General features: G+C 38.8%; 1 protein-coding gene across 4 annotated transcripts in view; it reads right to left on the bottom strand.

The window, feature by feature from the left end:
- Positions 1–306: 306 nt before the first annotated feature.
- Positions 307–15,713, bottom strand: part of LOC136411722 (uncharacterized) — a 68,817-nt gene continuing 53,410 nt past the window's right edge. For all 4 annotated transcript variants that reach the window (XM_066394396.1, XM_066394399.1, XM_066394397.1 and 1 more), the window contains 2 exons: positions 5,235–5,486; positions 307–2,413 (listed from right to left, as the gene is read on the bottom strand). In XM_066394396.1, the coding sequence (XP_066250493.1) occupies positions 1,997–2,413; positions 5,235–5,486 (669 nt within the window). In that variant the 3' untranslated portion in view covers positions 307–1,996. The remainder of the gene's footprint in view (positions 2,414–5,234; positions 5,487–15,713) is intronic.

Genomic DNA, 15,713 nt, shown 5'->3' on the forward strand with positions numbered 1-15,713 from the left:
AATTTGATTGTTTGTTATGGTTACTCTTTGAAAATTTCGTTCGACACGCCGGTGATTTTACTGACCTCAAATGCATGTTTTTCAAACCACAGAGAGAGCAAGAGACACGTTTGAGAAACATGCATTTTAGCATAGAGCATCATTAAAAAAGTATTGGCGTCCCGAGCGCAATTTTGAGGAAATAATCAGGGCCAAAAGATGAATAACGCTATTGACGTACATTATTGCATACCGAACACTGAATTTATTTTGCACCGAGGCAGATTTACCCTTAGCTATATCCGAAAAAAATAAAACACAAATACAGACAATTTCAGATGTTTTAATAATTCACTAATACAAAAACATTTTAATTAATTTTGTTATTTTCATAATAGTAAAATTTAATTTAATCACAATTTTCTTGCTGTTATGAAGACTTTCGGCTTGGATCTCGTAACATATATGCAGAAAACTTTAGTGTTTCTGTTTAGTCGGAAGGTTTCGAATACAAAAATAAATTTCCTGTGAGTGATACGAAAACGCAAAAGAAACATGGGGCGAAACTTAAAACTTTAAAACGAAATAAATAAATACTACGATTCAGTTCAGTCTGAGTGTTATTTTTTTGTACAAAATAATTCCTTAGGTAGGTTTTAGAAAGGATTTCAGCTTCAGTGGCTTCTACGTAAATAAATAATCTCTATATGCCCTTCTAGATCAGGAATTGACCTAAAGAAATACACTACTAAAGAATCATTTTGTATGAATGAAAGTCGCTTAAACAGTAATACAGACTTGCCTCCCTACAAGTATCGTTACACTATTATAGTAAAAGTATGTACAAAAAGAAAACTAAAAAATTAGAGCGAATTATTTTGATGCTTCGCAAGCAGTGACTATATAAAAACAAAAAAAAAAACATTTTACAAATGTGACTAAACGACGACGAGACTATGATACAATAGTTAGAATGATTGCACCAATTGTGGCAGCTTTTTCGCGAAAGGGGGCGCCAATTCAGGGAGTTCCAGACTCCCTGAAAGGGCCGCCTCCTCACCGAAAGACCCTAAATCGATTTGGTGAAGTTTAAATGCACATATGTTCCCCAAGCACCTAATAGTTTACATAATCATCACAATAATGCTTATGCTGTCACTAACATACGATTTCCGTCTACCATTTACAGATAATTTTGCAATTATAGTTATAGATTTGAAACTTCAATTCTTAGCTAGTTTTTGTTTACTATTATTATTATTGTTGGGGTCCAGGGCCGGGCCGTTTTGGTTCCAAGATATTTACAGAAAGTCCTAAGCTCGGGCCTGGCCTCAAGGAAATGAAGATGACGCTAAATCTCTCTCTCTTATTAGAATATAGAATGAACACGTTTTTAGCAATAATAATAATTATAAATAATAAACGTAAAAAAATTGTTATTAAATGAGAAATTCACTAAGTCTTCGCGTTGCACAGGGAGAGGGAGAAACCATCCTCTCAATTGAAGTTTACCTTAATAAACAATATTTAAAAACAGAACAACGTTCTACTACTTAATATATTATATTAATTGGTTTACTTTAATAATTGGAATATCTCATCTTGTTTGCGTGTGTGCGGCCGAATGCGTTTTGATTCCATATAATATTCTCGTTCTTGCACCGTGTACACAGTACACAAAATCGCATATCAAGTGAGGAGACATTCGGCCATCGCACACCGCCCTCAAAAGTGGATTAAACTATTTATTTAGTTAGGTAGGTATAATTATAATATATACGGAGCGCCAAGTCTTCACATCGCACTGATGAACACGTCCATTCGCCCCTCAATATATATCTATATACTCTCGTATAAATTACTATGTATATGTTAAAGTTTCTTGTATTCCAGTCCGCACACTCTCCCTAGCTGAGGCCTCCCGAACTCGCCACCACCACCGCGAACAACTTGAAAAAATGGAATAAACTGGACTTTTCTACAGTCAAAAATTTGTCGTCTAAGCATTGGGCGGTTGTCAGACAGGCGGCCGATGGCCGGGGCCTGCGTCCCGCCTGGGCTGGTACCGGCCCTGCGTTTGCGCGCCAGGCACAATGACGCACGGCGCCGGCACTTGGCCGGTCGACGTCGTCGCCTTTTTCCCCGTAAATATTTTAACAGTTCTTTGTAAAAAATCAGTCTTTTGGCCGGCATGCTGCGACGGATGCGTCGCCCCCGGCTTGGTCATCGTCGTCGACGTTGAGGACATGGAGTGGCACCGTACGACCAAAGGCGCATTGCCAGAGGAAGACGACCAATCGCTACTCGCCCCTGAAGATGACGAACTGGACGCCAGGTAGCCCGCCGAACTAGACCGGTACGGAGGCGGCGATTCGCTCTCCATCACCGTTCGGTTGGGCGGCGGTCGGATGCATTTTTGGTATATTTCGGATTCCTGTAAAATGACAACTGTTAGTTCAGGTATGTGTCGATAACTAAAAATTTAAAAAATTAAAAATAAGGTAAAAGGGGGTAGAAGACAGTAGGAAAGAGTTAGTAGGGAAGATAAGAAGATGAGTAAGGGGCAAAAAGAAGCCATAAACCAAACGGCCTAAATCAGATTAATAAATGCTAGTTTTCCCAGGTTAGTTTATATCTACTAATTCGGTGGCATTCTGAAATCTGTGATCGTCCTGTTAAATTCGAGAATCAAAAATGATTGGAGGAGAGTACTAGAGAGAGGGAGTACAAGGTAGGGAGCATGAGGAGTGGCAAGGTGGAAAGTGATAGGGTAGGTGGGTGGTAATCTAAAAATTCTACAATTTCTTGAATCTCAAGAAATCTACAAAAAAAATTCCGAAATTTTCGAGAATTTTGAAATGATGCAGAATTCTTTAAAAGCTCACAGAAAATCTTCAAGTTATTCACACATTTTTCCAAATTATACGATCCAAAAAGAGCAATTTGATAAAGGTCTATAAAATCCAAGGAATATCCTGAAAGTTCGAGAAATTATGAACCTCTGTTTAAGACGAAATCAAATCTTATGACTTTCTAAGACTTTTCCCACACCTTTGTCCGAAATCTCTATTTGACTTTCATCCATACTCTCGTCCCCTTCTCAGACTCCACCAAAAATGCTTTAAAATCCTGACTTCAAACATCTAATTTATCGATCGTTGGCGTGAAAAAAAATGTCAATCCGCCCACTGGGCGTTCGAGCATTTCCCGCTTAATAAGCCGGCATTTTGCAACAAAGTATCCACAAATTCCACACACAATCTCTGCGGAATGCAACAGGAACAGCACGAGCCTCCAAGCGGTTTATTTCCAGTCTCCAGGAGGCCCCCAAGGGGGAGCGAGAGCTGTGGTGATTTGGTATAGTCGTTAAGACCGAAATATATGCATTCTAAAATTCGCCCGACATATTTTTATGTGGGCAATTTCGGCACCTGAAACGATAATGTCGTTAACGTGCATATTTTTGCATGCCAGACGATATTTACGGCATCGTAATGGGTTTTTTTCTTGTCGTAATAAAGTCCTGTAAAGCAGGATACGACCCTAAATCAACTAGAATGGTATGGGGAGAGCTCTTGCACACGGGGGAGATTTAACTTCTGCTGACTAACGTCGTCAGATTTTAAGTCCATGGGAAATACTCTAAGAAACCAAAATCTGAAAATGGCAATTTAAGGGCTGAAGCAGCTATATTTCATTACAATTCAAGGGTTCTTGTTGAGCTTTTCTTTCCTTGACATTGTCACGCCATCAGTAACGGTGGGAGAAATCTCAAGGTACTGTGAGGATATAGAGATACTTTTATTATTAGGGTATGACTTCTACTCTTTCGAAGGTCAATTGGGCTTTTCAAAAAAGGCTCTCAACTGCAGAAACCATCTGTTCACCGTTGTCAAGAAGGTCTGTGGAGGTAACTATCCTACGAGAAGTAAACCTTCACATATAAAACACCCGTGGTGCAGCACCATCCTGAAGACACATTGCAGAACGCAGTCGGTACAACGTGCCACCTCGGACGCGTAGATCTATCAACTACGCCACTGGGAAGTTCCTGACTCAGGAAAATGTAACTTGGGGTGCGATTTTGTATTTTGGAGATTACAATGTTCCCTGGGGAATAACGTCGCAACGGCCTATTAAAACATCGTCGGAACATGCGAAGTTAACAAACATACGCCATTTCGTCATCATCCTCCGGAGAACATTTTGTTCCCAGAATTAAGAATCCGGCCCCTAGTTAATAAGGACCTGCCCTCCTTTCAATTCCGAGCACAAACGGAATATATCCAGCTCTGCAGCAATTCGGGGTGAACCGGGTAAGTTTTGAGAGATATTTAGGGAACCTTTAACTCTTCACAAAGCGTCCCCATTACATCCCCCCATTTACATTACATTAGAACTTTTAATTAGCAATTTTCTCTACAAATTGGATCGGAAATGGAAAGTATTAGGAGAATTTGAAGGATTTTTAACTCGAAATGGGAGAATTTTGAGAGAAACTTTGAGAGGATTTAATTCTCTACAAAGCGTCTCCATTTCATTCTAATTTTCAGAGTTTTTAATTTGGTTGGAAATGGGGAAGTTCTAGGAGAATTTTAGCGAGCTTTAACTTTCTACAAGAAAGGTTAACTAGAGCCAGTTTTCACAGCCTTTTATACAAATTGAGACTGAAACAAAAATCTTTGAAGATCTCATTTTGAGAACGTTAGAAAGATTTTCAAGCATTTCTGAGAGATATTTTGAGCAAATTTAACCCTTTACAAAAGACCTCAATTAAAATCCATTTTCCAGAATAATTCTTGTGGAGAAATTGTTGTCTGAATAGGTCTCAAAAGCACCATTATAACAGACATTTTAGCATAGAAAAGATCTCAGGATAAAAATCTGAGAACTTTAAAGTTTCATTCATACATTTTTGCCTTTTAGACGACAAAAAATTTCGACGTTTATTGCCTGGAAATCTGAAGAAAGTAGTTACTTATTCCCGGTAGTCAAGAGTATGAGCCAGATTTTGTTCGTTTGCGGAAGTGTTCTCAAAATTGTGACTGGACGTCATCTAAAAAGAACACCAGAAGCAATTCCTCTGTTATTTTCAAGAAAGCATCGATGAGTGATTTAGGTAGCACCAACTGGAAAAGCGAGGAACTGATGAGAATTGGTATTTCAAGATGAAAAGTAATATGCTCAGATCTCTCAGTATTCATTTATCACTGGGTAGGTTGGAAGACGTGGCGTTGGGGCATAACGAAGCCTACCTGTTCAGCATCCCTAAGTTGTAATCGGGAGGCGGCTGTCGACGAAAAGCCGGTTCGATGATGGAGATCCTCTCCGTCGGGCAGCGCTATACTGGGCGGCAGGTTCACGGACAGGTCAGTTCTAACGGCATGCAGCCGCACTTGTCGGTCGCGGGTGGCGGCTAACTCTCGTGCCGCCGCCCGTCCGCCGCCTCGCAGCCGGTCCATGCCGCCCATACCAGCCGCGGCACCGGCACTCACCACCGACAGCATCTGAAAAGACAAATCTCCTGTGAATTTTCAATACTACACCACGGCAAATCACTACATCTACAGAGCTTACATAGCCGATTACCGCATACAAGGGATAAAAAACAAACTGGAAACGCCCAAGTGTTTCCATACGTCCTTGTCGGGATCCAGAAACAAAGCGATTTTCTTATGAGCGTGCGATAATAGTTACTCACCTAACACGTGTTTAAAACGATACCTGAACCGGAAAACACAGCTTCGCACGTTTTAGTAAATAATCATTATCGCCCTTGTTAATAAGTAATTGAAGAAATTTTAAGTAAAGGAAACTAGCTTGATGTTACAATTAACAGCATTTTAATAATTTAGCTCCACGTGTCCTTTTTTAATTGAACGAAAATATCAACTTTAGGATATGGAAGTCAGAGGCGCAATAAACACTTATAATAAATATATGATAGTAGTAGTACATAGTAATAGCGGTAACTATAGTATTTAGTAGTATTAGTAGCTCGTAGCATTATTGGTAGTAGTAGTAGCTAGTAGCAGAAAAGGAGGGGGAGGGGGGAAGTGATCTGACGCCCTACCATCAGAATCTTATGGTCCTTTCACTCCCCAATCCACCCATGCTGCGCTATTATACTATATATATATAGTAAACACTTTCTTAAACCGCAGAAATCAAGCGTTTGCCATCACTTATGGCAATTTCCTAGCATTTACTCCATTCCCAAAAAAAAAGCAGCATAGAAAGTTTCGAGCCCATTTTTTCCCATCTTCAGGTTATGAGATCACGTAAGCGGTCTATTATGAAAGTCCGTCACGGTATGAATGCAAAGGCGGAAATGGGAATTTTATACTCATTTAATTGCATACTAATTTAGCTTGCAACATTGTGTCTGCTGCTGGGGAACGATTGCAGGCAATGTCACCTTGACTATAACACATTGTAGCACATTGTGTATAAGGTACGTACAATCTAATGCTTGGGTTGAAATTGTTGTTTTTTACGCTATGGCCTCCGGTTTATTATTAGACTGGAACTAAGTGGATAAAAGAATTGTTCTAGTCTCACCAAGTGCAGTTTTGATTCTTAAAATGCTTTTTGTACGACTCATAATGTGCGAGAAAAGCGCTTTTCACACCCCAGTCATAGAAATGCCCGACTAAAAACTATTTTAAGCGTTATTTTCTCAACTTTTAAACCAAAATGGGCGTATTCAACTAATGGTTTTAATTTTTTTAAGACTTGTGGGTTGAATGCAAAGGTCAAGTTTAAAATTTTTCCTCGTTAAAGCTGAGACACGAGACTGAAACGATAAAAAAAGACTGACAAGGTCATTTTTGGGACTCATTGAAATATGCGATGATTGATGAAGATAGTAATACGAAATAGGCAGAATTCCCGGTAGATAACTGTCCAAAAAATACGTAAAAATGATCGTTTATCTTAATTGCATTAGCGTCACGATTACTCCGAATTCTGGTGACATAAAATTGCCTCTTCACTTTTTTGAAAATTCTTATCTCTCAATTTCACCTATTAAATAATCATTGTAAACACTGGTTTCCTGATCAATAATATTTTGGTTATTATCCAATGCTCGATGACACACAGGTATTTATAGCCTGATCAGGGATGAGCTTGATCGCCACCAGTTTTTCTTCCGCACTAATTAATTGCCTTTAATTACACTAAAGAGCCGAGAAATTACAGGATGTCTGATAAACACGTATATAGATCATATTACTCCCAATTAACATGCTAAACTTTGCTAGAGTACACCAATTATATGAGAAGATAATTTCGGTGCAACCGTTCGAATTAAAAACATCGCAAAGCAGCTGCAAGTTCACCTTATCGAAAACCAAGATTATTTGAGCAAATAACGAGAAATTAAACCAAAAATGAATATGATTATGTGCTCAAATGCAAGGACGTTACGTGTATTATTTGTCGCTTTAAAATGTTCAAACGTATAATCTATTTGCAGGGAAACAGAATGAAAAATGTCTTGTAGTACCACTAAGCGGGTTGTAGAAGCATTAAGGCTCAACGGTACGTGAATGTAAGAAAACATGCCGCAGAGTGACTACTATGCGATCACATCACAGGTAGATTGCAATGCCACGACAAATTTTTCCAACGCTTTCATTAGAAAAGGTGTTAAGCTTATTGGTTTGAAGTGTTTGGCGACGCTACGAAGAATACCCAAGTCGAACAAGTCAGTTTATGGCATGTTAACCTTAGGCTAGTTTAGGTTAGCATATTTCCCGCTTAGATTCGCGGGGAAATGCAAGCCAGGCCGCTCAACGAACAACAGAACCAACCGAACGCCGAACAAAACACCAAGTTGGCCTTCGCGTTCGCAAACGAGTTTTTAAATCCTGCGGATTTGTTGTTCGGCGCTGCATTCGTTGTACGGCCAGATGTTCAGGTCCGCACGAAACTTATAGCTTCATGGGGACCTAAACATTTCCGCGTGCTTTATTCGGCGTTCCGTTCGTTATGCGCTGAAACGTTCGGGTCTCTAAGAAGTTTTACAGATTGCGAACTAATTTGGATGCTGTTCTCATCAGACAGAGCGGTGCTCATTACTCAGTTGACAAAGCACTTTTCTCGACAAAAGGTCGTCCCTTGTTTGCGCACAGATAGCGTGTCCAGAACATGACATCACCCACCCATCATCTGCGCTAAGTCATTGCTACTTCTTTTCGAACAATACCGACACCCAGCGCAGTAACGACAAGGTTCTTGGGCGCGATACCGGGAAGCACAATCCAAATAACAAATAAAGCAAATCTGGAAAACATGTTTCGAATTCCACACAAGACGCGGAGTAACGAGCGGTTGTTGAACATGGCCGGTTCACGTGCCTCGTTTTAATTTGTTTTGTCTCGTTTACGCCTCCTGTAACATTGTCAGTATCTTATCTACGCAGATAGCAAAAAATCTGGCTAGACTACATTATGAAGCGATTAACTGTACAAATAATTGCCGTTACGATAAGGCTTCAATTTACATGCGAATTAATTAAGGAGTAACGCACGATCCAATCGGAATGGCCATCTTGGTTCGTAAACAATCCCCGGAAAAACCATGCTCCTTCCCGGTAATTTCGGAAATAAAAATAACTTAATTGGTTAATTAAAGGATGCTGTGTGTCAGGTTTTCGTAACGTATGAGTTTCGCCTTTTAGTGACGCCATGTTTAACATGACAGGTGACAGGTCGACGTGCACCTCAGCCGGCCGAAAATAGTTTCCATTAGAGAAAAATGCCTCAAGCCTGGATATGATAGCGCGGCAAGTTCACGCAATTATTACGTATTTTTAGATCGGTCCAGGCTTACCCAAAACCCTTGAAACAAGTTTTTACAGTGCCAACTAACTATAAGTTTGGATTATTCGAAAAACAGAGAAAGCATGCCTAAGATCAATGCTCTTGAATGAGGGATTTCTTAACTGTTTAGATTTGCATTAACTGGATGATACAATACCGTTCCTAAGCCCCTCGCGGTATTGATTTAGATTAGCTTAAGCCGGAAATAAAATGGCTTCAAGAACATGAAAGACAACTTTAGTACGTTCAGTGTAATTAAGGATAACTTGCAGATGAGGCCAGTTCAAGTAAAAATAAACCGGCTTGAACTGGAAATAAAAGGGCTTCAAGTGTAGAAACCAAAGTGCAATGTATTTAGTCCACTTCAAGATATGTCAGATTAATAGTAAGCTAGAAATAAATCAGCTTTAGATAAAAATAATGTGCTTTCAGGTCTGGAAATTAAAAAAATTACTTAGAGCCTTCTTTGGATTAAGTTGAATTTCCGGATAATTTTGCAGGTTCGGTCAGTAGAAATTAGAGTTAAAATGGTTAAAATGGGACTAAAGTGTCTTCAAGGTAAACCGTAAACTTTAGGTGAGATTGAATTTAGGAGTAATCCTTCTCGTTGAGCCAGTTAAAGTTATAAATAAAGTGGCTTTAAATGGAAATAAAGTGGTTGCAAACCTGGAAATTAAGCCGCGATTTGGAGCCCTCGTTAGATTAAGTTTAATCTAAGAGTAATGTTGCAGATTTTGCTCGTTCAAAGTGGTAGAAATAAATTGATTTAACGTCTCGCAACTTAAAGCTTAGAAAAACAAAAATTAAAAGCTTTAAAAATGGTGGTTTTGGGAGTATAAACAGAAACAAAGTGGCCTCATATTTGGAAATAAAACGGAGCTTAGAGTTACTTTAGAATAGGTGGTTTATGCTGCAGGTTAGACTTGTTAAAAGCAGAGTTGAACTTTGACGTCTTGCAGGTTAAAGTTTTCTTTGCAGTCAAAATATTAAGGGTAAATCTTTTGGTAACAGAGGTCCATTCAATTAGACTTTAAGTTGAAATGAATAGTAATTTTCCAGGTCAGGTCGGTGGAAATTAGAAGGCTATTTCACTTATTCCAAGTGATTGATCTCGAGGTGCCCCTCCAGGACGAAAAGAATTGTCAAAACGTGTTAAGAGCTCGGGTAAGATATAAGTCTTCACGCTCGATTAACACATGTCAATATTCTGTTTATTCCACGCGAGATTGAAATGAGTTCAATTTGGGGTATTCCTCCCTCTCCGATGGTTCTCAGATCCTCCAGAGAAAAGGCACGAGTCTTCAGCTTACGTAACTTGCATGCCCGATTCAAAGTCATCGTCAAACTCTCTTTATTTGAAGAGCCAAATTATTGGATGTCACGCTTTACTAAATTATTGGAATTGCAGCATAAATGTCTGGGACGTGTATAACAATAAACCTTCGGTAACAGTTGACGAAACAATTGAAATAATAGAGTCTAGACAAAATTTATTGGTCATCGGCGGAAATTACCTAATTCGTTGTATTACGCCAATGTTTGCGGAAAAATTCCGGCTTTTTTGGGTGATTGTGCAGGTTACCAGACACGTTCGTCGAGTCTTCATTTTTACAAGGACGACCATATTTCACTCGCGTTCAGGTGCACTGAAATCCCTTGGCGATACAATTTGTACCTAATCAGCACACAATGCCCTGGGCACGTCCTTCCCCCTATCGATATCGCGGAATAATTGTCGCAACCGGTACCATTAAGTACTGCGTCGGGGACGCGGTCGTGCACCTCTCCACCTGCGTGAAACGGCCCCAACCACCTGCATAAACACCTTTGCTGCGTGTCTGTCTGTCCGTCTGGCTGTCCGTCTGTCTGGTCTGGGCCGTGCACGCACGCCCTCCAGGGTACCACTCGTCTACAGGGTACACCACCTGGAGTTTTTGAGTTTCGCTTCAAGGCAGAGTAATGTAGAATCTTACACAAGCAAATGAACGCAGCAGATCGCTGCGTTCATTTGCATTGTTCAGGAGTAGTATCGAATTCTGTTCATATCGGTGGTGCTCACGCGAAAAAAATTCGCATGATCCATCGTCGCATCGTAACTGTAATTTCATCTGACGAATGAAGACGAATTTGGTCGCATGACAATTTCTAGCTGGTAAGAATCTACCACTAATGGTTACATTCAGTGAAGGTAACAATCATGCGACCATTACGAGTTTAGAACAAAAATGACGTTAAGTCCCGTATAAAAGTGTTGGAAGGGTAGCGTGTCATTTCTGGAAAAATCCCAATAGTTGCCTAACAATGGATTCCGCGGAACGCAGCCATTGTTAGGAACATTATGGTATATTTGTGGAAATTTGTGGCGGTCCCTGACGCTAATGGAAATTCAGAGTTGTTTACCCAAGAAATGCAGAAAGTGATATTTTATCACCGCAAGCTGATTGCGTTCGGTCAGCCATTAAGTGCGGTAAAGACACTTTCGCATATTAGCTACAATATTTTTGTTATGGATGCATATGCTTTTGGTTAGTCTTGTCTTCTGTAATTAAGGATAAAAAGCTAACTAATTGAAGAAGACAGGGGTTCCTTAATAAATTTCAAATTGAAAATATCTCGTACTCATATTTGCGCAAAAACCAATATTAAAAAGAGCTCTTAAAGGTCTACTCGCAGAGCTTTGCTTAACTATTACTACTGCTACTAGGTATAACTCTTATAGTTTTCAAGATATTTCAGTCAAATTTTTAGCCCATAGATGTAATTTTTATGGCTGCAAATCTTTATCCTGCGAATCGTTAAAAAGTATCCACTATTTATTGCTTGAATTATGATGCAGGATCCTGTACTATGATTCCTCGAGTCAGTTTTTTTGTAATGATAAGAATTTCCTTATCATCTATATCGTCAAGTGTAATTTATGTAAGCTCTCCTCAGCGACATGCACCGGCACGAACAAACACAGTATCCACTTTGGTCATAAGATACGTCTCGTCTGATATTTGATGTCCTCTTTAGTGAAAATCATTTTTTTTTAAGTAGGTATGTCGTCTGTCGTCAACTTATAAAATTCACTTATGTCTATCTTTGGCTTTATTTTAATTAAACTCTTTGTCATGAGTGCCAGCACTTTGCTTCAGTTCAGAAAAGTACGCCAACAGCAGCTCTTCTTCAAAGCACATTTTCTGGCACCATTCTATGAAATCTGCTTTTCGAATCTATTTTTCGACTTCTCAGGTAGCCGCTCTAAAGTTTCTTAAACTGCTGCTTTTTGCCAAAAGCACGTAAAGTTTTCGAAAGCGAGTGGACACGTGAAGCTCTAAAAATTTTTGAATACAAAGATGTCAGTAATTTCATAAAAAATCTTTAGCAGTTTCGCCGAAATTCTCAACCTTCGGCTAAAATTGGAAATAATTCCTGAAAACCAACGCAAAACCATTTGTATAAAAACTGGCCGACCAAGAAACCCAAAAATTCATCGTAAATACCACAAATCTTGCAACTTCGACTATTTGCATATTCGATTTTTTCTTAGAGGGAGGTGTATTTTCTGGAAAAACGTCAAGAGTATCCATTCCTCCCTTAAAATACCATAGAACCGATTTTCGAACATTTCAGTTAAATCCGTTTCCTTCTCATAAAAGTTTTCTCTTATTAGCTAGACGAGACTTTCCAATCGTAACTTCTACGTGAAATTGTCTGCCAAGGTGAAAGTGGCCAAAGCAATTAGTTACAACTGTAATTTAAATCATTATAATAGTAAATATGATGTGCGTTGATGGAGAACTTCTGGTTATAAAGGTCACACTATTGCAAAAAAAAACCATCAATAATCGAATCAACTTTTACATTGATGGGTCTGAATTCGGTATGGCATGAAAGGTCGCTTTGTGCTCGAAAACCGTTAAATGCACCACACACACATAAAATTCCTCGGAGTTATTGACCTCTTGTGAGGAGATCATGGAGGAGCCAGTTTTTTTCTACCCGAAGGAAACTTCTTTCGTCTTCTGCCGGTAACGTTTGTGTGCCCCTCTTCAGTTGAAATATACGTTGAGGACTGGTTTTTCTAGTTTCTAGGATGTCTAGCTATATTCAAGCAGCTAATAAATATACACGTTCCCTTTCTTTTTTCCCATTTTTAACGTTTAGAATGCATTATTTATCCTCGGTCCGCTGCTCACTCGTGGACTGAATATTAAGTTAACAGCATTACCAAGGATGCTGTTGCTTTTTTACTATGGCTGTGACGTTCGAAACGTAAAACTCCCTTCGCAGTTGCATAAATTAATTATTGCGTAAATCTCTGTACAAATATAGTCAGGTAAAACCGAGCTCATAGGTTTAGGCGATGTTTAAGAATGGATTCGGGAAGTTCGAGGCACTTCATTACTACCTCGGAGAGAGGTTTTCATCAATGCCCGGCCGGGTAGGTGACCTCTTTATAGAAATTTAAACATATATTCAATTTCACAGGTCATTACTTCCTAGACCTGAAACATTTCAAGCTCAATGGTAATTTATTCGTAAATATTTTCGTATGCGTTGCGCCTTATGTAAGTGTGAAGGACACGGGGGAAAAGTCAAGGTAGCTCACATAACACCTTAAACAACAGTACTTTCCAGACATCTTCCTTCGATTACAACAACCATGTCATATGACTATATAAATAAGAACAAACATGTTATGTGTTTTGTAGCGAAAATACAGGTTCTGGGAAGATTGCAGATATGCAGGAATTAATTTAACGTAATAACTTCTCAGCTTATATTTCGTAATACAAAAGGCGGAGAAGAGGCGTAAATACTAAACGACGCAAAATTAATTCTAGAATCGCACACAATTTGCGGCGTGGAACTGCTTCCTGCGCAAGAATAGCAAACACTTTCTTTGCCAATTTCATGCCCAAAAACAGGATACGCCACTGATTTTAGCACGAGTTTCAAACCAAGAAGATTCTCATGCAAAATCTGAGGCTTGCCAATTTATTTTACTAAAATCAGTAGCGTTTTCAGAGGGGCTTGAAAACTGGGAAATATTTAAGAAAAACACGCCACTGGAGATGTTTTTTTACTAGATTTTATTCAATATTATATACAAATTTATATTTGCACACGTACATGTAGCAAATGAATTAATATGTGGCAAATGTATTCCTAACTAAACAAAAGCTAGAAGTTATTTATACTGCTTTCGCAAAATCCTTTGATAAGCTTGATCAAGGATTTCTCACGCAAGTTGGGGGGTCCCGCGACCATTGTCGTTCATAAGCTCGTACTTGAGGAATCGAAGCCAAAGGGTCAAGATAGGTTCCTTTTTATCTGAATCCCATATTGCTACCACTTTTGCACCCCAGGGTAGTGTTCTGGCCCCTCTATTTTTCTTCACTTGTGTTAATGATTTACCTGAGTACTAGAAAAACTCCGCAAGATTGATGTTTCCAGATAATTTTAAATTATTAAGACCAGTAAGTGAGAAGGCTGATCTCGTTATGCCGGAATGGTTTAGACTTAGTCATACAGTGGTTTAAGAACAACGACGTATTAGTAAACAAAGAGAATTCTTGTGCAGTCAGTTATTTTAGTATATTGATTGATTGTTGTTACTGGATGACATTGCAGATTATAAATTAAGAAGATGTAACTGGAAAGACCTCAATTGAAAACAATTATGAAATCATACTTTTTAGTAGGAGCGCATCTCGAATACGCATCAGCTGAGTGGTCACCTTAAGATTATTCCAACAGCAGTGAAATTGAAAAAGATGAAAAATTTTTTTTGCTCTTTTTATATGTAAAAAAAACACGTGTATTTGTTTAAGTTCTCACACAACTTCATACTTAAGAGCTTCGGCATGTGTACATTGTATGCTATGACGAAATCCCAGGCGTTCTCTTTATTTACAATATGGTCAATAATTTGAAATATCCCGACTGTGATCTTATAAATAGTACACATTTCAAGGCGCCAAAGATTAGTCTAAGAATATTATCTTGTGATCAATTGTGTGTTAACGGGCCCTATCCATATCGTCTCTAATTAATATGGTTGGTATTTGTAATAACTTTATCTCTAAAAATGTGATACCAGATATTTCTAATGTTAGGCCTCGTGATTTAAGACGTATTTTGTTGATGCAACAGAATATACAGCAGCGTTAGATTAATATTTTTCAAAGTCATTTCCTTTGCACGTAATTACCTCTATTTGCAAAGCGCACTTGTAGACAAATTAATATATAAACTTAGTCCAATTCATAGCGACATCAGCTGTAGAAAATGACTCCAGGCTTCCTGCATTATTTACTTCTTGAAGAAGACTCGCAGGGATTGAGTCCAGAACGAATTCGTTTTCTCCTTGAAAGCTTCCTTCCATCACCTTTGAAATGTTGGATTTCATGTAAAACTGGGCTGTTTACGGAGATTAAAATTTTGCTCCACACAAACTACATATTATTTACTTAACTGTTTAACTGGTGGTTTCACTTTCTAAGTCATGCCTGACAACGTTCAAATTACATAGGCACATGTTATGGGAAAGTTGCGCCCTGCAGTTCATACACTATAATTCTATTTAACTTAATTATAGCTACGTAATTTTCGCGTGATATTTACCCATATGAATTGAGTTGAATAGTAGCTCATAAAGACAATTCAACAATGAAAGGCAATAGTACCAAAAATAATACGCATTTGAAACTCAATTTGCTTTCCTGCATGCAAACACTTGATGCACGCAGTTTTCATGTCAAAAGGCCTTGCGTGCGGAAAAATACTTTCGACAAGCATATTAGTGTCATGGAAAAGTGACAAATTTCTTTTTGCGTACGGTAAACACTTCTACTCACAGACGTGCGGAATTTGCCGCAACGTTGAGCTCTCAAATGCATGTGGTAAAGTAGTGTGGCA

The sequence above is a fragment of the Euwallacea similis genome, chromosome 10 (assembly GCF_039881205.1).
Source record: "Euwallacea similis isolate ESF13 chromosome 10, ESF131.1, whole genome shotgun sequence".
Lineage (NCBI taxonomy): Eukaryota > Metazoa > Arthropoda > Insecta > Coleoptera > Curculionidae > Euwallacea > Euwallacea similis.